At 36.0% G+C, this 24702-nt stretch overlaps 1 protein-coding gene across 3 annotated transcripts in view; it reads right to left on the bottom strand.

Moving 5' to 3' along the window:
* IGSF3 (immunoglobulin superfamily member 3) overlaps window positions 1–24702 on the bottom strand; it is a 121796-nt gene that overhangs the window by 81655 nt on the left and 15439 nt on the right. For all 3 annotated transcript variants that reach the window (XM_026664061.2, XM_026664062.2, XM_087966614.1), the window contains exon 3: window positions 10993–11370. In XM_026664061.2, the coding sequence (XP_026519846.1) occupies window positions 10993–11370 (378 nt within the window). The remainder of the gene's footprint in view (window positions 1–10992; window positions 11371–24702) is intronic.

Here is a 24702-nt window from a genome sequence, read left to right as displayed (position 1 = left end):
TTTTATTTTTATTTATTTATTTATTTATTTAAAAAATATATGGGGCGGACCCCAGGTAGTAAACAGGAAAAAGAAAACTTACTGTAAAACTAAATAACTAGAAAATGTACAAAGAAGCCAAATACAACGCTGAGGCCAATACACAGAGAAAGGAAAAAAACTTTTTTTAGTCCTCTTTACACACACACACACAGGAAAGATCACTGCACCAGTAAATCTTAGTGAGGAAAAACAAGGCCTCCAAGGGCAGCCTCCCAGCGAACTTGGAAGGTTTCTGCCAGGGTCTCTGGGTTAGTTGCGGGCAATAACACAGCAGCACTAATCGAGGTAGAAAAAGGACAAGTAAAGGGGAATAACTGGGCCCGGAGCCACGGTATTCCCTGCAATACAGAGCCCACGCGGCCTAGTAATCACGCTGAAGGCTCTGAAAAACCACCACGCAACTTTAGGCCTATCCAAAATGGCGCCGATCACGAGGCGCGCCTAAAATGGCCGCCTGCAATGGCACCAGCAGCCCAGAGACACACCAGCCCTTAAAAAAAAAAGAAAGAAGTCAGAAGGGCCGGGGGAAGAAGCGACGCTTCCTCCGATAGCGTTGTGGGGGGAAGACGCAACGATCGGAAAGATAAGCACCTACAAAAGGAAAAAAACGGCTGGTTTGCAGAAACGCAGCTTCGGAGCGGCAGAGAAAGGAGGGGGGGGGGGGGGGCAAAGCTCCAACTCCCCCTAGCTCTCCCCTGAGAGCGAGAATACTCGCTAGAAAGTTAAATTTAGATAACCCAGACAGCACAAGGAACAAGGATTAATGAGAAAAATTATATCCAACCTGAAAACAAGCTATAATGAGCAACAAGGAATCCTGAAACGGCCAAGGAATATAATTAGCTGCCTGTTCGATCGAAGGCTGAGCTAAACTGGGAGGGGAACGCAAGGAGATGTCACGTGGAGGAGGAGGGCGTTCCCTTAATTACAGCTCAGCCTGTGTAACACGACACTAGAGCACTTCCCATTCTATGGATGCTCGTAGCATTTCTACGGAGAAAAGAAGATTCAGCCATCTAATCAGTCTTTGAAGAAAATATGAATGGAATGTACTTTCGATTTAAACACTGTTGCCTGCTCTTGAAACTCCTCCCTGTATATAACAGTATTATACACAGTTTCAACAAAACAAGAATCAAAGGAATTTAGATGAAGAAAATGACCTGTACCTCCATGCCTATTATGGGATGTTAGTTCAAATTAATAAATCAGGAAAAGTATTCTGATGTTTATATGTGGTTTTATGATATTAAAAACAGTTTGCTGAATATCAGCACACTTGATTTGGACTTGGATCCCAGGTGTACAACTTTACTTCTGCACAGAAATAAAGTATCAGATCCCAGTTTCCTCTTTTGGCATGATTATTGGCTCAAATTTCACCAAGTAAAGTAAACCAGTGTTGGGCTGGACCAAGAAGGCTTCTAGTTTTTAATGAAATTTGTTATTCAAAAAGTGCTAGCAGAATCCCCTTATGTATAACAAAGGTTTATTATACGAGTTAGTGTTTCTCACACAATTTTAAGAACTTATAAATAAGTATAAATAATAAATATATTTAATTGACTTAATCAGAAGTATGAATGGCTATAACAATTGAAATATAAGCTTTGAAGGCGTAAACCTCTTTCTAGACCTAATGAGGTATCAAAATTAAGGGCATGAAAAGTAAACACATTTTAATTGAGCATCATATACTGAGACCATCCTGTCTTCAGATCTATAAAGTATCATGTATATTTGTGTTATTAGACAATCAAAAAAATAGATCTAAAAACAAACAAACAGAGAAACAAATTTAGCAATAACACTAAATACCTTTATTTCCGACATAACAATTTGTAACCCTTAAAAATGTAAAAGATGTTTTCTCTATTGTGGGGTAATTTCATGCATTTCTCTGAACCAATATCAGGTAAAGCATTAAACTAGATGTATTGTTGCTTTCAACTGTTGTGGCAAATCCATATACTTTCATCAAAATGTCTGGTGTACTTAGGTATTATATACAGTTTCAACAAAACAAGAATCAAAGAAATTTAGAAGAAGAAAATTATCATTTAGTTGGATTCCATTTAGCCATTTGAGTGAGTTAATAAATATAGTGCACAAAAACATTTATTCTGCTACTTTTAAGACAGAGAATTCAGCAGTAGATTGGGGATACTTACATCCCCACCTTAGTTTTTGCCGATATAACTTAACACTTTCCTCTACCTCTATAGTATTATAAAAGGGGGGGGGAAGGGGGGGGCTACAATTTTGCAAACACTACTTTTCTAGACAGCACCCAATGCCTTATTTATCTGTTACCTAGAAACATGATTGTAGATCTTGCTATTCCTTTCAGATCAGATATATCTGCTAATTAAAAAAAGCCTAGGGAAATGGTGTTAGATATCTTTCCATGACACAAGGATTCAAAGAAGCCCTTTCCCACCAGTATGTACCAAAACTCTATTTCTCTTCATGCCAATGTTATTTAAACTCTATACAATGTAAACAAGCTTGTAGAAATAAATCCACCTCCACAACCCCAAGAAAGACAAAGATAGCATACACTGCATTAGCTAAATGTCTATGGAGATTCTCATTCATCCAGGTCATAGTTGTCCCAAAAAGCTGAAGAAGTTTCTTGGATGAAAAGCGAAATGTCTTCAAAGAAAAACAAGAAAGTCCAGTTGGCTCTTGAAAAAGCACCTTTAGGACATACATGAAATAATTTTAAAGGACCATTTTCCGCTACAATAAGTGGTGGGGAACTTGTAATTATGCAAAATGCCCATTTATATCACTTGAATTATAATGTAAAATTTGTGCAATTTCAGTCAATTTGAAAGTTTCATGAGGTTTTATATTTCAAAAGTTGAAATTTTATCTTATTTATTCAAGTGTTTATTGACTTTATATGTTCTCCAGTCAAATTTATTCTGAGTGACTTAAATTCCTTATTTACATAACCAATATTAAAAAGCTCATACATATTGTTTACTTCATTCATAATTCATATTTCTTAAGGTCATCAATCTGGCTACCAGAACTGAGTATATGGTCCATTTTCCATTAAGCTCTTAGAATAGAGACATACAGCCCCCATACACAAAGCTGTGCATAATTTCCATCCCCCTGCTTGAGTGTGCATGTAAGAGGGATTTTTCAGAGGTATAGTCTGCTACTGGACTTACTCTGAACAACTTTTACTAAGTAAAGCTGAGAGGTAGGACTATTAATTATTAGCAAACAATTAGCAAACAACAATTAGCAAACTTTTGCAGCCATGAATTAGTTTCAACCAGGACCACTCCTTCTATCTGTGCTTTTTTTGAAATTAGCAGTCAGTCAGCACCTGCATCTCTAGCAAAGAGCAAATGGGATGACCACAAATGTTTCATTCGTAAGAAGTATCTGTATAGCTAGCAGGATGTGGCTTTGTAACTGTTCCGAAGAACTTTGCAATTGGGCCCGTTAGGGGAACAGAGAATAGTAATGTGACATTACCGTAAGTTGCGGTCAAGAATATGTGGCCAAGATCTAGGGGTAAAAATTCATCATTAGCATGTTAATAATACATCCAGAAGTGTAGAGATTAGCTAATGACATGTACCCCCATGCTTATTATGGGATGTTAGCTCAAATTAATAAATCAGGAAAAATATTTTGATGTTTATATGTTGTTTTATGATATTAAAAACAGTTTGTTGAATATCAGCACACTTGATTTGGACTTGGATCCCAGGTGTACAACTTTACTTCTGCACCGAAATAAAGTATCAGATCCCAGTTTCCTCTTTTGACATGATTATTGGCTCAAATTTCACCAAGTAAAGCAAACCACTATTGGGCTGGACCAAGAAAGCTTCTGGTTTTTAATGAAATTATTCAGAAAAAGTGCTTGTGTATAACAAAGGTTTACTATACGAGTTAGTGTTTCTCACAAAATTTTACGAGATGATAAATAAGTATAAATAATAAATATATTTAATTGACTTAATTAGAAGTATGAATGGCTATAACAATTGAAATATAAGCTTTGAAGTCGTAAACCTCTTTCTAGACCTAATTCTAGGAAAGTACTGTGTAGCAACTAGTACAATCTGGGGAATGTTCGCTATTATTTCCAATGCAGATGAAGGTCCCTAAACTCAAAGAAATATGAGATTTCGGTATTCACATTGCTCTACTGAATGTTGCCATTTCTATGACTATTTCCATGTTGCTTTGTCTATGACTATTTCCTTCTACATTACATTTTGCAATTTTAACTTTACTCTTTTCCTTCTTTTCTTTTGGTTTCAAATTTTCTGAAATCCTTGTTGATAAAAAAGATCAAATTGGCATTAGCATATTCATTTTTTCACTTTTGTATTCTTATTTGTTAATGAATAGGTAGGGTACTATTTGGGGAACTTATATTTGGTATAGTTTGACCCTGAGCAAAGGTAATAATTTTTTCCTAAGTATATGACATACTGCCTACTCTCATGTTAATGACACAGTGGTTTTCCAGAATTAGACGAATTTTCATAGTTACAAATATTATTTAAAATTTTATGTGACTGGTGAGAATTACTAATTTTTTGGCATTCATGATGTTACCTAGTTTGGCTAATTTTACAAGAAAATAAGGAAGCAGCAAAGACACTTCATACTAATTTTTTACTTACTGAACATTCAAAGCCTGACAGGATAAATAATGCTGCTGATATGGTAGCTATAAGCATATCTCCAGAATTTAGTATGAAACTAATGTTACTAAAAGTAACATTCATTCTAGTCTAATGACTACTATTTATTTTTATTTATTTATTTATTTGATTTGCCAATTGTTTACAAGATAGTATATGTATACATAGTTATTGTGAATACATGAAATGGGTACATATAAGAAAAATAAAAGAATAAGAGAAACAATAGGACAGGGACGGCACGATAGCAAGCACGACGGTGCCAGCTTAAGGCAGCCCTCTGGTGGCAAATTCTATTCCAGGTAATTCAGTTAAATATAATGCTTTGTTCAAAATTCCAAACAATGCATTTACTTTGATCTATTGTGTGCTCTTGTGTTGTTATGGTTGAAGCTGAAGTATTCACTGACAGGTAGGACATTGCAATGTATGATTTTATATACCATGCTTAAGTCAGACCGAAGACGGCGTAATTCAAGGTTTATTCAAGGTCATTTCATACTAAATGAAACCAGCTTATGCATTTGCAAATTCTATTCCAGGTAATTCAGTTAAATATAATGCTTTATTCAAAATTCCAAACAATGCATTTCACTACTGATAAATCTGATAAGCAATGCTTTAAATGATAGTAAAGATCTGTTATATTTAAAAATTATATATGCATAATAAATAATGAAGGTTTTAAAGGTTTTGCTTAAAGATTTTGCTCCTTAATTGTGGGTCTTTTTTTTAATTTAAAAAAATATTATAATTGCTGTTTCACATGGTTGTTGTTGTGCGGAAAACAGGAGGAGAAAGGAATATTAGATATGTTTGTCATCTTGAATTATTTATAAAAATAATAAGGGTGGCTTTTTTAAAAATAAAAGTCATTTGAATGATGGCTATGTGAAAAGATGCCTACACTATCTACCGAATAGTAGTATAGCTAGAGAAATAGTAGTATGGCTAACCAAAGTCTATTTTCTCCAACTTCTAACTTCAAAATAAGAAGGATAAAAACTGTAAGTGTTGAAGTGTATGGGTAATAACTTTATGTGTCTGATCACAAGAAAACTGAAGCTGACACAAAATCATGAAAATATACAAATCTATTATATGATTCTCTTTCAAGTTAAGTGCTGTTGTAGAAATTGAAGAAAGAGAGTCAAATGCAAGGAAACTAAATCTAGTATACACCAGCAGAGTTCCCTTGTTATACTCCATATTTTTCTTATACCAGCAAGCTTTCCTAGTGTCCAATACATACAATAGATATACCAATTTATGCACTGACATTAGCCTTTAAATTTCCCACCCCTCTTTTTGAGGTATAATTAACTCTGTCCAACATTTTTTGAGTCTTACCCTTCCTTTCAGCACATTCTGCCTTTTTTTGTATTTATTCATCCCACGGAAATATTGACCTAATACTTTTTTATACAGTACTTTCTCTTCTTGCAAACTGTTTTACTCTCATTCTATTTCTTGTACCTTATCCTCATTCTCAGAATCAAATCCTGGCACTTCCAAACTGATTTCTCTGCTGTATACACATAGAAACAGACTTATAATTCATGCAATTGAAATACTATTATAGCTTAATATTCACCAATCATCAATCTAACTCATTTTTGAATTTCTGAGCAATCTAATTATTTTCTGTATTCTTTTATCTCATTTCCTCTCATCCATTTATGTCACTAACAGAATAACATTTCTTTTGCATTTATTCAGAATGTTCTACCGTACTTTCATTATTACTATTATTATGTTCACTAGCATATGTATGTAACTATTACCCACTTTCAATTTTCTACTTTTCAAAGTATCTATAACACTACAGATCAGACCTTGGAAGTTGACAACCTCTGGGCAACTTCTGCCCCTTTGGCTGTCTCTCTCCAGACTATGTGAGGTCAATCGAATGTCATTTCATTTATAATTAATCCTACTACTTCACTTCCATGCATAGACTCCCATCGTCACATACAACATCAGATCACCTTCATTCTTACAGTTAGTCCTTGACTTATAACAGTTCAAAACTACAATGGGACTGAAAAAAGTAACTTGTGGTCATTTTCTACACTTATGATGGTTACAGCAAATGCAGCATCCCTTGGTAATGCAATCAAAATTCAGATTCTTGGCAACTGACTGGAATTCATGACAGTTGCAGCGTCCCAGGGTCATGTGAACTTTTGCAACCTTTGACAAACAAAGCCAATGGGAAAGGCAGATTTACTTTACAACCATGTTACTAACTTAACAAATGTGGCAAGGAATATTTCTACAATGGAAGCAAATTAACCTCCCCTAAAGTTATTCTGTTCATCAGTATGGTAGCACTGGTCATTCCAATAGTTGTAGATGCTTCAATAATATCATTTTTTGTTAAAGCAAGTAGCCTCAACATATTTTTGCTTTCCAGTAGTATAAACATTAGTATGAGAGCTCCAAAGATTACTTCTTTAAATAACAGCAAACAATGAAAAAAGTTTCCATTAATGTTCATTATGAACCACAAATGTGCTAAGTAGTACAATTCCATTTATATACTCTTTACACACATTTCACAGCACTCAAGAAACAATAAAAATTCCCTCTACTCCATATTCCCTAGGACAGTCTGAAGCCAAATAAGCGCTGTTCGACTAATGTTGATGATAAAAAATTCATAACTTGATGAAAATTTAGTTTCACTTCTTGTAAAAATAGAAACTCACCGATATTTATCACATTTTTAGTATGTTATTCAATGTCAGTTGAAAAAACAAAGCATCAAAATCCTACAAACTGAGATAGCAATAGTCAATTTTGTCATGTAGACTGTACTGGATGTTCTAAGCAATATTTTCAGAATGAATTAAAAAATAAATTCAGACTTTTAAAAACCAGGCTTAGCTTTGTGACTCCATTTTCAATTAGTGACATTATAGCACAGTATAGGGTGATAACCTGTGAGTTTGGACATCATGATTAATTAGCATCAAAGTTTATTTATATAAAATGTGCATACTTCTAAAATAGAAATAGTAATTAAATTCTCAATTAAATTCGCTACATGCTAGTTTCCCCTAGGCTGATAAAGCCAGAAACTGATGTTATTATGAAACCAAAATAAAAGATGGGATCATCCTCTCATTGTCTCTGAAGTGGAAGGCCACAGTTTTACATTTGAGAATCACTCCTTAAAGGTATTTTTGTAATCTATTTGTGTAATTATTTTAAAACAATTTTATTTACTTTGATCTTTGAAGCTAACTTGTTCCTTATTATTATTAGACATTTAGAATTGTTATTTATGAACTATGAACAAATTCAAAAGCGGAAGGAGCTGATTTTATAAATATACAACTTATGTGTCTTATGCTATTCTGTCAGTTTCTCTATAAAAATGCTCTAAGCAATTTTAATATATAAATCCTTTAATTTATTCAAAAACATTTCATTCAAATCCTGTAATCATCATTGATCTCATAGATTTCTTTTTTTCCCTTATGCTATTTAAATTAATTAAAATAAATGGAATTTAAAGTCACTGTAAGTTAAATTTATACTTTTGTATAAAAAGGAATTTTATCATCAGAAGCTAGCAATATTTTCATCACCTAAGGGTGTGCTTGGTGACTGCTATTATTAACTTAGTTTTAGTCATGCAAAAACCTCTCTGAAACTTTACCTTTCCTGTAAAACTGTAAAATGTATCTTACATGTAGAATAAAACAAATGATGAACAGAAGACAACAATATGTATTATGTAACTCCATGACAAAAATCCATCCTCAATCACAAAACACACCATCTTAAACAAATATGTTCTGTTTTATCTGGTCAATAATTGAAATAAAAACATATTATCTGTTACATTCAAGCAACATGTGAATTCTTAATACTTTTTTTACATGTTTAGAGATGTCTATAAACTTAAAGAAAGCAAATATGAAGAACCTAGTGAAAATTTTCAAACTATAGTAACAATGTCTATTTAAAAGCATAAACTTTAATGTTATTACCTTTAAACCCTACATTGCTTGGGGTCAAGTTATTTGAAAGGCCACCTGTCCAAAATTACATCCATGTGATCCACCTGGGCAGGAAGGCAAGGCATTTTGTGGGCCTCATCCATTAGAGTAGTACACATACCTGGTGGGACCAAGAAAAAGGGCCTTCTCAGTTGTGGCCCTTTCCCTATGGAATATAATTCTCCCAAAGTTAACATTAGATGCCACTTTGTCACTTTTCTGTCAGGCCTGAAGACTTAGTTCTTAGGACTACGAACCCCACATTGATAGAGTCAATCAGATGGCTAGTGCCTTTCATGTATGACTTTTATGTTGTGGTTTTTAATTCATTAATTTCGAGTTACCATATAGGAGTTGGGCAGCCATACATATTGTTTAACAAATAATAATTAATAAATAACACTCGTTGGACCAGTCTCCTCCTAATTATTGATTACTACCCTGTTTATCCAACAATACGGCCTCCCCCAATAGGAAGTCCCAGCATGTTTTATAGGCATGAAATGAAATTAAGCCCCTCCCCTCAAATTAAGGCCTATATAAAAACATGCAAAATGGGGGGAATGGTGGGGGGGGGGGGCTTGCCGTTTGGAAGTACTTTTGTTGCACACCTGGATATGGTGCTGCCTGCGTTGACCCCGATACAAAGTGCCCCACCAACGCTGAGGTCAACATCCAAGCCATCGCCGCCCACCCGCCCGAAGATGCAAGGGGGGGAAAAATTAAGTTACCCCCGAAAAGACGGCCTAGCCATTTTTTCGGGGCTCAAAAAAAAAATAAGACCCGGCCTTATTATATGAGAAACACAGTATAGACAGGCGTTCCTGTTACCTTAAAGAAAAATATGAGTTTAAAATCTATGCCAATTTTCATACATCAATAAAAAGAATATGTGAGCAACAGAAGAGATTTCTTAATAAAGATATTTTGCAGTGGTATTCATAAAAACCCAATCAGATGATAGAAGCATATTCAGAAGGTTGTATGTGTGCTTTAAATTTCTGGCACCCAAAACCATTTAGTACTTGGAAAGAAGTCCTAGTACTTGAAATAGATAAAAAGAACAAAGAAACAACTAAATGATTTGAAAACTGGCAATATACATTATTCAATAATTATGTCATAATTATTTTGTAGAAGTACATCAATCTCCTCAATAAAATTTCTAGGATGACTGTACAAATTGCTTTGTGATCATTAAACAAAACATTATCTCAGCTACAGTATTTTTTAAAAAGTAACGTTACAGAATAAATTTTGTTTCAGTTAAATTAATATATTTTGTAATTAATTTTATTTTAATAGACTATATTAATCTTTGAGACAGAGAATATTCATGATTTTTAGGCTGAGATACCAAAAAAGCAATATATTAATAGACACCATAGGCTGAACAGAGCTATGGATCTTGCTTCCAAAAATGCTCTGAGGACAGGATAATGCATATGGAGCAACATCTTAAAGCAACCACATTTTTCTGATGATTGAATGGCAGTTTCAACAAATAGCCATGTGTTCATTTGCTTCAAAGTCGTGTACACTTTACATTTTAGATCCCAGATATAGTCTGTCTATTCTAAAAATAATAACATGATGTAATATGGTCCAGTCTGAATAAGCTTAAAAATTAATTTTAATTGTAAGATATAGTTACTATAAATATTGTTATTTGTAATAATATTTTGATAACATTTTTAATCAGTATCATTATTTTTTTACTATATAATTACTATTTTTCCTGATGCTGTTGGAATTTTTTGTATTTCACCAATTAGTAAAAAAATATTTACATTTTTTTTAAAAAAGATAAATGTGTTTTGTAGAAAGATATTACTACATTTCCTATCCAATGCATCCTGAAACATCTTTTGGAAATCAGAACTGACAATGCTTATCAATTAAACCCATTAAAAAGATGTGGGCGCTAAGAGAAAACTGAATCACACCAATGTTTTTAAGGAAATCTGTGGGCTTGGTCTCTTCCAAAGAAGTACAATCTTATTTAAAAATGGTTCTTGACTTCCATTTCTATCAGCAGCTTTGTCAATCTATAAAATCCTGTTGTCAGTAGAATTAAATTTAAGCTTATTTTCCCAAATCTATGCCAGTAAAACATATTTCATTTTGCAGCTTAATTTTTCCCCTCTAGTTCTAATTTATGAAAATTAACAATCCTAAAATACACCCAAACCACCATTGTTCATAATTTATAATTATATTCTATTTTTCTATGAAAATAACATAATACACTTTACCAATTAGTTTCATCTTGGCACTGTAGCTTCCAAAATATCTTTCATCAGTTGTTGGAGTATGACATTCATACTCGCCAGCATCCCTGTCTTGGAGCTGTGTTATGTGCAGCCTAGCATAATTCCCTTCAACTCTCTCCACATAGATTTCTCCACTCCTAACACGTTGAGTATAGATTGCATAAGGAAAGGATGGGTCCATGGTGCTCACAATCTGTACTTCTCTTTCTGGAGAAGACGGAAGGTATATGGACCACTGAAAATTTTGCTGTGATGGTCCTTGATAACCGCTGACCTTGCACCAAATGGTGATGTGAGAATTTTCAGTGCGGTATAGAGGCCCTTCTTGAACAGTGACTTGACGCTGTGCAAACGACCACCCTAGGAAGAAGAAAAAAAGTTAAATTTATTATCTGCAATACATTCCATTTTGGTTTATAGTTTCATGTACATCACACATATTTTCCAAAAGAGGAGAAACAAGTAATATATAACCTCTTGTAAAGACAAATGATATTATTTTGTCAAGACCAGGATTGCGAATAGCTCTATTTCCAATTAAGTCATAAAATAACATCAAAATATATTCTTATTCAGAAACAAATATTAAACACATATCTGAAGACAATATTTTTTATTCCCTTTACAATGCTGACTGGTTTAATATATCTGAACCTTTAAATTTTGTAATGGAAAGCGCAGATAGATTTAACAGAAGAAATAATCCTCAATAGAAGACCAGGATACTTCTGGACAGTTTATAATGCTACTAATCAAGCTATATTACATACTTTCCCCCACTTCAATGGATTTGATTTGTTAAAATGTAAGAAAAAATGGAGGAAAATTCTGCAAAATGTAACACTGAAAGGTTTGATCTACAATACAATAAAAGCTCTGGCTAAGAAGAGTCTACAGGTTGGTTTCCTTCCACTAAAGAATTTTCTTATAAATAAATTATTCACCTTTTATATTTATAAACATCTACAATTAAACTATGATATTTTATTACAAAAATTTACCTAATCTTTTACTAGGAAGCCAGTAGTGATGTACGTTGTCAGACAAAATGTGTGTGTGTGTGTGTGTGTGTGTGTGTGTGTGTGTGTGTGTGTGTGTGTGTGTATCTTGCATACATAACTCTGGATGGGAACAATCATTACAAAAATAATGTAAAAATCCCATAATCAAAATTAAGCAAAATCATATTTTTTTAATAAAATTTCTATATAGGTCACCCCACTTGTATGATTCTTACTGTTTACAAGTAATACAAAAAAGTACAACCTGTATAATAATTTGGAATTTCCAGCATCCTGGCCTAAATGCTTGAGGAAAAAGCCAGCTCTTATCAGTCTTTGTGAAGGCCGAGAGGGTTGAGAGGAGGTGTTCCATAAGAAAGGCATTGCAATAGGAGGCACATCTTTAGTTCCATAAGATAAACCATTTAATAGAGGGGACCAGGAGCCCATTCACCATTTTGGGTCTGCTGGAACAAGGAGGAAACTCTTGGGCAGAGAGATGGTCCTGGAAGTAACCTGACCTCATCCCATGCATGGCTTTAAAGGCAATAATCAGCACTGGAAACCAATGCAACCTAAATATCAGTAATTCTGCATGGACAAAATTTGGAGCATGCAAAACTGCAAAGAAACTGCATTCTGAACCACTTGAAGCTTTTGAGAGTTCTTCAGTGGAAACTATTGTACAACTAATTGTGGCAATTTGTTCAGGGAATGACTTATGCATGAGTAACAGTAAATAGGGCTTCCCGATCTAGGAATGGGCAGTTAGTACTCAAAAAGTGTTCATGCAAAGACTTTCCAGGCCATTGCTGTCCGTTATCATCCAGCAGGCATCATGATGCTCAAAGGATTCACAAGTTGTATGACAGAGTGGCTACCCCATCAAGACTAAAAGACAATAAATCAATCAATCACCAATTCCAAAACATCCAAAATCCCAGAACCACTTGGGCTAGGTAAGGCAGAATTGCAACTTGTTCTCCCCCATACATATCCTTGCCGTTTGCAGGCACTGGTTGGCAATGTTGGGCTGCAAATTTTTTTAACAACCGGTTCTCTGGCTGGGTAGGCATGGCCAGTTGGTCATGTGACCCAGTCATATGACCAACCGGGTCAGTCATCACACCCAGCCCCGCCTCCCAGCCATGTGCATTAAAGGAAGAGGTAAGATTCAGCCAGTTGGGACTAAACCCACCACTGGCTGGCCCCACCCCCACCAATTTTTGGCCTGTTTTTGGGCCATTTTCAGCCTATTTTTGGCCCGGAAAATGGCCTAAAAATGCCCCCCCAAAAGGCTGAAAAACGGCCAGGGCTGGGACCAGCCAGTGATGGGATTTGCTGGTTCACTGAACTACACCTAATCTTAACTACTGGTTTGCTAGAATCGGTGCAAACCGGCAGCAGCCCACTCTGCTGGCTGAGTTAGGGACATTAACAGCATCACTAACAGCCAGATATGGAAATATACAGCTGGGTATAATCAGCCCACTGTATAGTATTTTACTTCATATGGATGGATAACCTTGCAAGTGATTTCATGTAGATGTTACACAGGAGCAGGGGGAGTGTTGAGCCTTGAGCCATCTTACCTAAGAGTGGCCTAGAGTTCTCCCCTGCTATCAATACTAACTGGGACTCAGAAGGAAGAGGAGAATCTTTGCAAAATTGTGCCCTCCACTTTTTTTTAAAAAAAAAAACTTTATTGATTACAAAACCAAAATATCAAACAAACACAACACACAGAAGAAGAAAAAAAAGAAATAGAAAAGAAAATGATTAAAAACTAACAATTCTACTATCGACAGCCTATGGTTCCTTGTTTGTTATCAATATTGATGATACATTTACACATACATCTTATTGCGAATATATAATTACTACCTCTTTTACATTTTACGTTGTTTACTAATATATTTTCTATTTTTGTTCTATCCTGTCATACCAGCATTCCCAGCTTCTATAATATTCTGATGTTTCTTTTTCCTTAAGTGCTAAGGTTAACTTGTCAATCTCTGCACAGGCTGTTATCTTCTGTATTCCATCTCCTCTGTTGGAATATCTGCCTGTTTCCAACACTGTGCAAAGGTTATTCTAGCTGCAGTAAGAATATGCAGTATTATATATTTGACATTTTTAGGAATTTGTCTATTAAATATCCCCAATAGGAAGAATTCTGGTTTTAATTCAATTTGCTCCGCTGTTATTTCCTCTAACCATTTTTTTTATTCTGTGCCAGTATCTTTGGGTTTCAGTGCAGGACCATTACATATGAAAAAATGTTCCCTGTTTCTTTTTACATTTCCAGCAATTCAGATCCATGTTAGGAGACATTTTCGCTATTCTCAAGGGTGAAAGATGCCATCTATAAAACATTTTATAGGCATTTTCTTTATATGCTGCTGATCTTGTAATTTTATTATTCCTTGTCCAAACCTTTTCCCATTCTAATAATGTAATGCTACGTCCTATGTTTCTGCTCCAAGCTATCATGTTGCCTTTGACTACTTCCTCTTCTAATTCCATCTCTAGTAAATAATTATAAAATTTAGTTATATTTTTTTTATCTGGACCTAATAAAATTTTATCTAATTGTTGTGCCTTTGTATAAATTCCAAAAAATTTCTTGTCCTGGCTGTATCTATTTTGAATTTGCAAGTAAGCCCACCGGTCTACTTGTAGCCCCTGTTCTTGGAGTGCCCTCCACTTCTAACTCCTGAAGCTGGTCCCAAAGGACATTATGACTTTTACGTTATTGAAAGATCTAGGAGGTCATCACCTACATATAGCCATCTGAGCTCTTCAGAAGTTATCCAAAACCCACCACTATTAATGCATAATAAAATGTGGACATTTTCATCTGACAAGTAATTCTTGGTTGTTCATATTTCTGATCCCTTTAAGACAGGGATGTCAAATTTGATTTCATTGAGGGCCACATCAGAGTTGTGTTTGACCTCGGGGGCAGGGGTATGGCTGGGGGGGGCTTGGCCAGCTAGATGTCACACGTGTCGGGGGTGCCTGTGGTGGCCCGAGTATACTACTAACAAAAACAGGCTCCTGAGCTCCGTTTTCGGCTGCGACTGCCTCCTGCAACCCTCTGCCAGCAAAAATGAAACTCGGGAAGGTTGCGATTTTCACTGGCAGAGGCACCGCAGGAGGGCCCTTCACTGTTTCCAGGGCAGCCCCGTGGACCAGATCCAGCCGCTGGGCCTTGAGTTTGACACCCCTGCTTTAAGAAAACTATGCAAGCCTAAGGTTTTGTGCATATTTTCAGTGGAATAAGCAGAAGAAGAAAATGTAATATTTATGGACATAGATGCTAATACCAGCAGTTTATACAAGACCTTTTTTCAGAAACAAGTTAGACTACAGATTAACACATATTTGTTTCTATTAATCACATTTTATGTCCTTAAGAGCAAGTCTCCTGAATTACTTTTGAAAAGAAACACTGGAATAAGACAGTATTTTCAAAAACATAACTACTATTTGGGCATGCCAAAGATTACACATGACTGCTTAAGCTTTGTTATAAAAACTAGAATTAAAGCTTGAGATTTACATTAAATAGGGTTCCCAATTGTTTCTAACAAGCATAAAGCTTGAAAGAATCTGGCAGATTTGATAGACTTCCCTCTTAGCAATCAGGATATGAAACAGTCTCTTGGAGCTCTGATTAGTAGCACGTATTAGAAAGATTAAGGTTACACACAAGAATTCCAGCAAGGGGTCTATTGTTAAATGGAATTCTATATATAGGCAATGTAAAGCACAAGACTGGTCTTTCTCACACTTTTTAATGCAAAGGGAATGGAAGGAGTTTGTGATAGTCAGAACCCTTTGCATTTGTCAATTGTTTTGGCAACTGTTGCTGCTAGACATATCAGTGTGAGAAATTATTCTCATAGTATCTTCCTACCAGCCTAGATCCACTCCATATTTTCACTCACTTCCCCTACAAATTTTTAAAGGTTAGGATTATTAGGCCTTCTTTTAAAGGAGACATGTTGCTTTGATCTGTAAAAGAACATATTGTAAATCCAGAAATGGCAGCAAGTTGGTCATCTCTTTGGAGTACACTGAGTAGACACTCCAGGAATGCTACTTCACTCTTACAAAATATAATAACAGAATCTTGAATGCCTGTTCAAGTTTCTTTCAATCCAAGAAAAAAAATCAAGGTCAAGTTATTTTGAGTTAATGTCCTCTCACTTACTTCAGTGACTGAAGTATATACAGCAATATCCTTTGTAAACGTTTCTTTCTTACATTTTCTACTTACAGTAATAGTTAATTCCCCCATTTCCTCCCTTAACAGCTTTTCATAACTTTCCAAGGTCAACTCTAAATTCCTTTACACTAACCCACAACTATGTTTATGGTGAATTTAACATAAAAAAAAATCTAGATTTCACACAGCCACTGAATGCAGTACATAATTACCATGACCATCTGTCATGTTGAAAAGCCAGTGCCCAACACTTAATTGTGAAATGGTTCTGCTCAGTTTGTTATTTTTTGCACAGCATAATAGTTTATGAAGTAAAAAACAAACAACCTCCATTTCTTAGCCCAAGAAATTTGTAAACTAAGCATATGAATACCATTCTAAAGTCAGCTCCTCTTTTACCCTTATTAAGAAAACTACAGTCTGTCTTATCAGCTAAAATTATATTTAATTAAAAAAAACACTTTCTCTGGGAATTAAAATGTGTGTGATGGGAGAGCCTAGTAGTTTTAATGACCCTAAAAACACTGCTGATCAGTGTGATGTTCTGATAATGTCATATTTGCCAGTTAAGTTACATGAGGTTTGTGAAACTAAAGGTAATACACAGCAGGGAGAGCAGTATCTGTGACAGAAGCTAATTTATTTAGGAAAAATTAAATCTAGAAAATACAACAGCTAGCCATTTCTGCAATATTCAGAAAATTGTACATCTATGGTTATAATATGTTTAGTTATAATATGCTGAAGTGCCAAATAATGAAAGCTCTAGTTAATGGAAAAGAACACTAAACTTGCACAGATAAATATGAAAGAAATTATGTCACTATTATATTAAATTATATATATTAAATTATAACACTAAAAACAGTATAATGTTATTTTAGAACTCAGAAAAGAATCAAATTCTTATCAATGGACATCTGTATCTGTTAATGGAACAGCTTCCTCATCAGTTTATATAGCCACAAGTAAGAAACTGAGGTAGTTTTTACCCTAAGAATCTAGGAGGAAAACTGAATTCTAAAGAGAAAAAACAAACCATTTGTTCAAAGTTCTGTAGCCTTATCCTACACGGATATTTCAGTTGTCAAGGTAGGATAATTAAGAACTTGATAGTTGAAAAGAAGTTTGATCATTGAAATTTCAAGCTAGGGCTCTAATTTGCGTGAATGATCCAATTATTATTTTTCTATAATGTGAAATTAATTCCATTCTATATTTTGCAGTTTGTAAGGCCTCCTTTCTTGGGTATTGGCATGTAAACCTATTTGGCTTTGCCATGAATTACTGTTGAAATATATTCAGTACAGGTATCTTACATGAAAAATAACCAAACAATCAATGTAAATAGATGAGACAATTATGAAAATGAACACAGAAAAATATCCACAATTTTATAAATAAAAAGATCCAAGCATGTTGTATAGAGAGTTGTCATGGCAGTGAAAGAACAGGATGAAAACTTATAGCTGAATACTGACTGTTAGCCCCACCAGGTAAACCATACTAGGAATTAGCTCCACAGAAGGCTGTATGGGTGTGTGTAGTTATAATAGAATTTAGAAAGTCAGATTGTGATATACCTTCTACCCTTCTTATGTGATTTATAAAGTTTTCTGGCTGAGCTTCCTCCGCGTATTTTCTTCTTGTTTAGACTCAAAGCATGCTTTTTTCCCCATTGTGGTTTTGGTAATGAATCTCTCCTACTGTATATTTGTCATGGTAATCTTCCTTACCTTCTACAGAAGCGCTAAACTTCAAGCAAGAAAGGACAAGTATGATAATCAAGAATGACAACAAGCAGAGCTCCTCTAGAAGGGGTCTTCAAACTTGACAGCTTTAAGACTTGTGGATTTCAACTCCCAGAATTCCTCCTCCAGTCATGTTAGCTCAGGAATTCTGGGAGTTGAAGTCCACAAGTCTTAAACTTGCCAAGTTTGAAGACCCTTGCTCTAGAACAGGGATCTCCAAACTTGGCAACATGGCTGGCTGAGGAATTCTGGGAGTTGAAGTCCACAAATGTTAAAGTTGCCAGATTTGGAGACCTCTGCTCTAGAAAGTGAAATACAAAAGGCAAATGGCCACTTATCAAACAGAAAAGTACAGTACTTAGTGTAGATGAAATCTCCATCAAGCTATTTAAAGAAGCAGGAAAGAGACTATTAAATGTACAGTTACAAATAAAAAGCTGGAATCAGAATTGGGTAACAGAATATTAATAGTTTGAGAAATGCCGATATCACCTTCTAAAAGGAAAATCAAAGTACAGATTAATGTTAAAAAGTAAGAAAGTAAAGACAAGCAATATGGCAAGTCAATTTACAGTTGATAGTTCAAAGCCAAGAAGTTAAGGTGATAAAGATTTTTACCTTTGTTTTCTTGAACTCAAAAATAACGATGAATGTGCTAAGAAAGGGGTAGGTTAATTCTTAAAAGGAAGGCAATGATAATCTTAGATAAAAGAATGAACTGGAAATATTTCTGTGAGAATATCAGAATAATTAAAGCAATGGTTTTTCAAATGGCAATGTTATAAAGCTGTACAATGTGGAAGTATAATATAAAAAAAAACAAGATTCTTTAAAATTGTAGATTTGGAGACAGCTGCTGAGTATCATGGAATGAAATGCAAAAAGAACCAATCAATCAGTTACGGATTAACAAAGACAGACTGGTTTGTAAGACAACCATCAGCAAAGAGAAACATACTGTGGTATGTGGTGTAAGCAAGTGATGAGACTAGGAAAACCAAACTTGACAAGGTTAAAGTAAATAGAAAAGTGGAAAGATTACAAATAAGATGGACAGATAGAAGCAAAATAGCTCTGGAGAGCATCTTGAATCTTGTCCCTGGCAGGGACAGGTCATAATAATGGCTATTTGTCTATGTAGTCTTCCCAGAGCTGGACCTTACTTGAGAGTGCAGAACTAAAATTGAAATATTTCTGTCTTATTAGTATCTTCAAATTTGTACATTTTATGTTTTGAATAGGTTCATATCTTTCCTAGTTACACAAAAAGAGGAACATTTGTCTGCTGAGTTGGCCTGCTCAAAACTGTACTTCAACAATATCTGGAGTGGATGTGTTTTTATTATGAAAAATGGAAAAAAAAATCCACAGAAAAAAAAGAATTTCATAATGCCATTTTTTCTATCATGGTCAAAATGGAAATAATTTGGTTAACCATGAAAGATTGTATTAAAAAGCACATCCTATGACACAAGGATATGCACTTTTCACTGAATGGGAAAACAAGCACTCACAGGTAAAAATGATTCACCCATAACAAGATGTTTTGTTCCAGATTAAATTTCTCTAGTATTGAGCCTTTTGAGGTTGGCCTGATCAGGAAACAAACCAAACAAAGACCCGTGGAACTCTGGTTTATTGACAGAGGTTATAATAACCTAGAATCTAGAAAGCCTGATAAGCTTCTTTCCATTTTATACTCATTCCAGGATTAAGATGGTCCTTACCTAATAACTTTTTCCTTCTTTGTATTGATCTCTGCATTCCTCTACACTTAAGTTAAATTAAACATTCATAAACTCTGATCTACCTTTGTATCTTTACACATTCCATATGTTCAACAACTTAAAAGGAAAAGATTACATACTAACAAGGCATAGAAATGTTATTTACTGATTTCAACATATCCAAGATATCCAGACTTAAATGAGAATGGTTAATGAATAAATAATATTGACTGACTCAATGAGAAAACATTATTTTTAAATATCTGTACCAGACTGACAAAAAAACCCTCTAACATGCATAAAGATCAGCAACAGTAAAAATGGCATTTCAGAATTACAGTCCTGATTTTCTCAGTGAAAATCCTAGCATATTCATTTGTTGATTAGCACACACATACTAGCCTGTATACAAAAATAAATTATGTGCGTTTCTAGCAATTGATTAGAAAATATATATATAGCACTGAGAACTTTCCTTCACAGGAGTAATGCATTCTAAGCTTTTATTTCTGACCATGCTTGCAGATGGATTATAAACTTTCTGACAAAGCAGCAGGTGAAGCTAGGTAAAATAACATCAAATGCCCGTTCAATTAGCACACACACAAACCCCCAGGGCTATGTGCTCTTTTCATTACTCTTTTTTCTCTACACCAATGACTGCATCTCAAAGGATTCCTCTGTTAAAGTACTGACATTTGCAGATGACACAACAAATCATTGGGCTCATTTGAGACAATGATGAGTCTGCATATAAATGGAAGATAGATCAACTGGCCCTGTGGTGCAGCTGGAACAATCTGGAGCTGAACACTCTTAAAACTCTAGAAATGATATGTTTTAGAAGAAGCTCTGCTATACCACCTCTTACAATATTAGGTAACACGATATCAACTGTAGCAACCATCAAGTTTCTAAATTCTATTATCTCCCAGGATTTGAAATGGATAAATAACAGGGTCAGGCATGTTAGAAAGAGAGGGCAAAGATAAAAGAAGACTTAAGAACTGATTTTATAAGATAAGGCTCACAAAATGTCTTGTAGGGAATATTTATTAACCTCTCAAAAATCACTTTTCTGGTAGCCTGTATTCCTTTTTCTTCTTTTTTAGGCAACATTTTCATTTTCTAAGGGTGGTCTTCCTTTATTTTCTTAACAAGATTACTAATCATCATGGTATTCTTCTGAAGTCTACATTTAAGGTAAACTCTAGGTGACAAACGAAACTCTTCATCTCCAACTGTGTGAAGTAGAGTAGGTTTGATGTACTGTATGTACAGTCTAAAATAAGGCTTAATAGTGTAGGGCTTTAAAAAAGATAAGCAAGTATTCAAGTAAATGTCTTGGTTGTGGCAGCCAGAACTGAGCGTACTTCCAAATCCTCGGGCATACTTTTTAAGAGGGGTCCACTACATACTCCTATTCTGACCTGAGAATTACAATGGAAAAGAAAATGTAGCATTTTAGCTTATCATGCTATGTGTTACCCCAAAATGAAACTAAAAGATCAAATAAAATCAGAGGTGTCAAGCTCATGGGGAATAATTTCTGCTAATAGGAGAGGATGCATGTCCAAACAGAACATTTCTATTGTAGTCAGGCTCGGTTTGTAGTTCAGGACCATGTTAGGAACTGTCATTTGTGGATTTACAATATATTTTTTAAGAATGTAGATTGCACTTTCTCTAAAGGAGTAAAGGACTCAGTTGGGCTATGAACACTAATCCAGTTGCAGCAAGACTTCAGCTGAAAGTTTTTTTTATCACAATAGGTACTAATAAGGCATCTCTAGTGTAATAAACAGACTGCAGGGAAACAAAAATGTTTCCAGTGTCCTGCATTAGGTGAGCAATGAAAACTTTGCATTGAAATCCAGAAATTAATAGAAAAGAGAATGATATGGAATTAAGTATGCAGATTCTACCTTTTTCATTTTTCACCTTGTCTCTAAGAGACTTCCTACTCATTGGTAGGGGAATCTCTAAATAAAATATTACATATGATGTGCCATCTCCCCATTTGAGAAAAAACCTGGCAGAAATAATGCTCTTGAATCAACACATTCATGAAGAATCTCTTTTCTACAGATGGTCTGCTTCTGTACATGGAAGCAGCTGATACTTTTTGTGTCTATATAAGAAATCTAATGTGAGCTCAAAAGTATCAGTTTCAGCTCACATGGAAGCTTCTGAACAGAGATGCCATGCGGTGACACCTGCACTGCAGCCCTGAAGACTGGCTGTTCAATTATGTCACCAGCATAACTTGAAAACAGGATAAGCTGCTTACCACTTATGAATGCTATCGGCCCGTGATGGCAAACCTATGGCATGCATTCTGGAAGTGGCACGCAGAGCCATCTCTGCAGGCATGCAAGCTGTCGCCCCAGCTCAGTTACACTGTGCATGCGCACGTGCCTCCCGCCAGCCAATTTTTGGGTATCTGCAATGCGTGGGGAAAGGGCGCAAGCAGGAGACGGGTGCACATGCGCAGGGACAGGGGAGTGCGGGGATCCTGTGCACATGTGCAGGGGTAGAGGGGAACGTGGGGGGTCCCATGTGCATGCGCAGGGGGGACAGAGGAACACGGGAAGGGGTATGCGTGCATTGCATTATGGGTGCAGGCACGCATGCACGCTCTTGCGCGCATATGTGCGCACTTTCGGCACACAATGACAAAAAGGTTACCCATCACTGTTATAGGCCAACATGCCTTCAGAACAGGGTTTCTGTCACTAAAATATAGGACAGGGATCTGCAACCTCAAACATTCAAAGAACCATTTGGACCCGTTTCCCACAGAAAACACCAGAAGCCACAAAACCTGGGTGGGCATTGCCAACTCGACGTCACTCACTCCCATGCAGTCACATGATGCCCCTCAGCCATGCCTACCCAGATTTTGTAGCTCCCAGTATTTTCTATTCTCTGGGAAACAGGTATCTCTCTCTCTCTCTCATCTCTCTTTCTTCCTTTCTCCCTCTGTCATCTTTCTCATCTCTTTCTGTCTCTTTCTCCCTCTCCCTCTCTCATCTCTTTCTCCCTCCCTTTCATCTTTCTCTCTCATCTCTTTCTCCTTCCGTCTGTCTCTTTCTCTCTCTCTCTCTCTTTTTCTCTCTTTCATGTGTGTGTGTGTGTGTGTTCCCTCTTGAACCATTTCCAAAAACAGGCGAGGGTTGGGGGTTTTTGTTTTGTTTTGCTGATGTTGCTCTTCCTTCTTCTTTGGATGCTTTTTACCATATGATTTAAATTAAGAAACATTTCAGGTTCCCAGATAAATGAAGCTCTTTCGTCCCCCTGCTGTGGCTTCCTGTCGGCTGAACCCACCACTGGCTGGCCCTGGCCCTCCCCTCTAAGTCACTCCTCGTCTGAGAAGGTAAGAACGACGGCAGTGGATGGAGAGTTGCTCCGTATTTCAGAGTGGGAGCGAAGCACCTCTCTACTTGCCTCTTCTTCCAGCCCTTCTTGGTGCTGTGCATACCTCGGCCGCTTGGGGAGATGCGTTAAGTGCTCTCCGCCCCAAGACACCAGTCTGGTCTGGCTGTAGTCAATGTTCTGCGTCGTAATGGGATCCAGGAGAAGGAGGGGACATGATCTCCCCATTATGAAGCACACTAAATTTAACTCTGCTGCACAAGATGCTGCAAGAGCAGCTAGCAGGCTATGGAGGTAGCAAGAGCAGCGGCAGTGGGGTCGGGCTAGTGTCTTAGGGTAGAGAGCAATTTGCGCATTTCCCTGAGTGGCCGAGGTGCGTGCAGCACAAACAAGGGCTGGAAGAAGAGGCAAGTAGAGGGGTGTTTCGCTCCCACTGTGGTATACAGAGAGAGTCTCCATTTGCCGCTGTCGCCCTTACCTTCTCAGGCCAGGTGAGGAATGACTGGGAGGGAGGGGAGGGGCTAGCCAGTGATGAGACAGGGAGCCGCAGGAGAGGTCCCAAAGAGTAGCATGCAGCTCTGGAGCTGCGGACTGCCGACACCCGATATAGGATAATCCTTCTAAGCTAAGAAAATAAATAGCAATCAACATGGTTGAATTTACCAATAATTTTAATGATTAAGGCAAAATTCTTTCATACTTATGTTTACATCTAAAATTATATATTTTATCTAAATATAAATATTTTAAACTGTGGATCTCAGAAAATGAACTTTCCACCTTTGGTGATAAATTTGGTAAATATTTTATTTTGTATTGAGCAAAACTTGAGTTGTACAGTACTACCTACCATTAGTTTATGAATTAATAATGCACTACATACCCATGGAAATTTGATATTTTTAAGCCTAAATATATCATTGCCTTTCTCCTTGACATAAAGGTATATGGCAAAGCCATGATATATTTGTTCAAGATAATTATCTGAAAATCAGTCTAGCTATGAAAATAAGACTAAATTAAAGGGTCTCATACTTTCCTATAAAATTCTCCGATACAAGGCAGCATTCAATAAGCTACTGAGCAAAGCATCCCCACACATGACATATGTATCTTTATATATCAACAAGTTCTAGGTCTGACTCAACTGTCCATAAACCATTCTTTCAGAAGAAAGATTTCGTTCTTTAATCTTAATAATTATTTGGAGAATTCCCCGCCCCCCTGTATTCCTGGAGTGTTTCCAGATGATGGCTATTATTCTCAATCTTCTTCACATGAAGACTATGTCTCTGATTGAGGACCAGAGAAGACCAAGTGGTTCCATGACCCTTTTTAGATTAATTGAGGTGAATTTTAAAGCTATTTGATCTTTCTTTTGAGCAGATCATGTTTCCAGAATCTGCTTAGTGAGGAATTTATTGTGATGAGGAGAGCCAAAGTTTTTGACATTTATACAGGGCTGTTCAAGAGCAGTGCAAGTAGCTTAATGAAGTGCTCAGTCTTACCCTATCAAGTCAATTAACTTAAATAGGGGCACAATTAATTTTTCACACTTCTGAGTCACATACCGAATATATTTTGTTTGTGAGGTAAATAAATAA

The sequence above is a fragment of the Notechis scutatus genome, chromosome 5, assembly GCF_049901735.1.
Source record: "Notechis scutatus isolate UNSWTSFEM ecotype Mainland chromosome 5, rNotScu1.2, whole genome shotgun sequence".
Classification (NCBI taxonomy): Eukaryota; Metazoa; Chordata; class Lepidosauria; order Squamata; family Elapidae; genus Notechis; species Notechis scutatus.
This window is presented reverse-complemented; position numbering and strand designations above follow the sequence as displayed.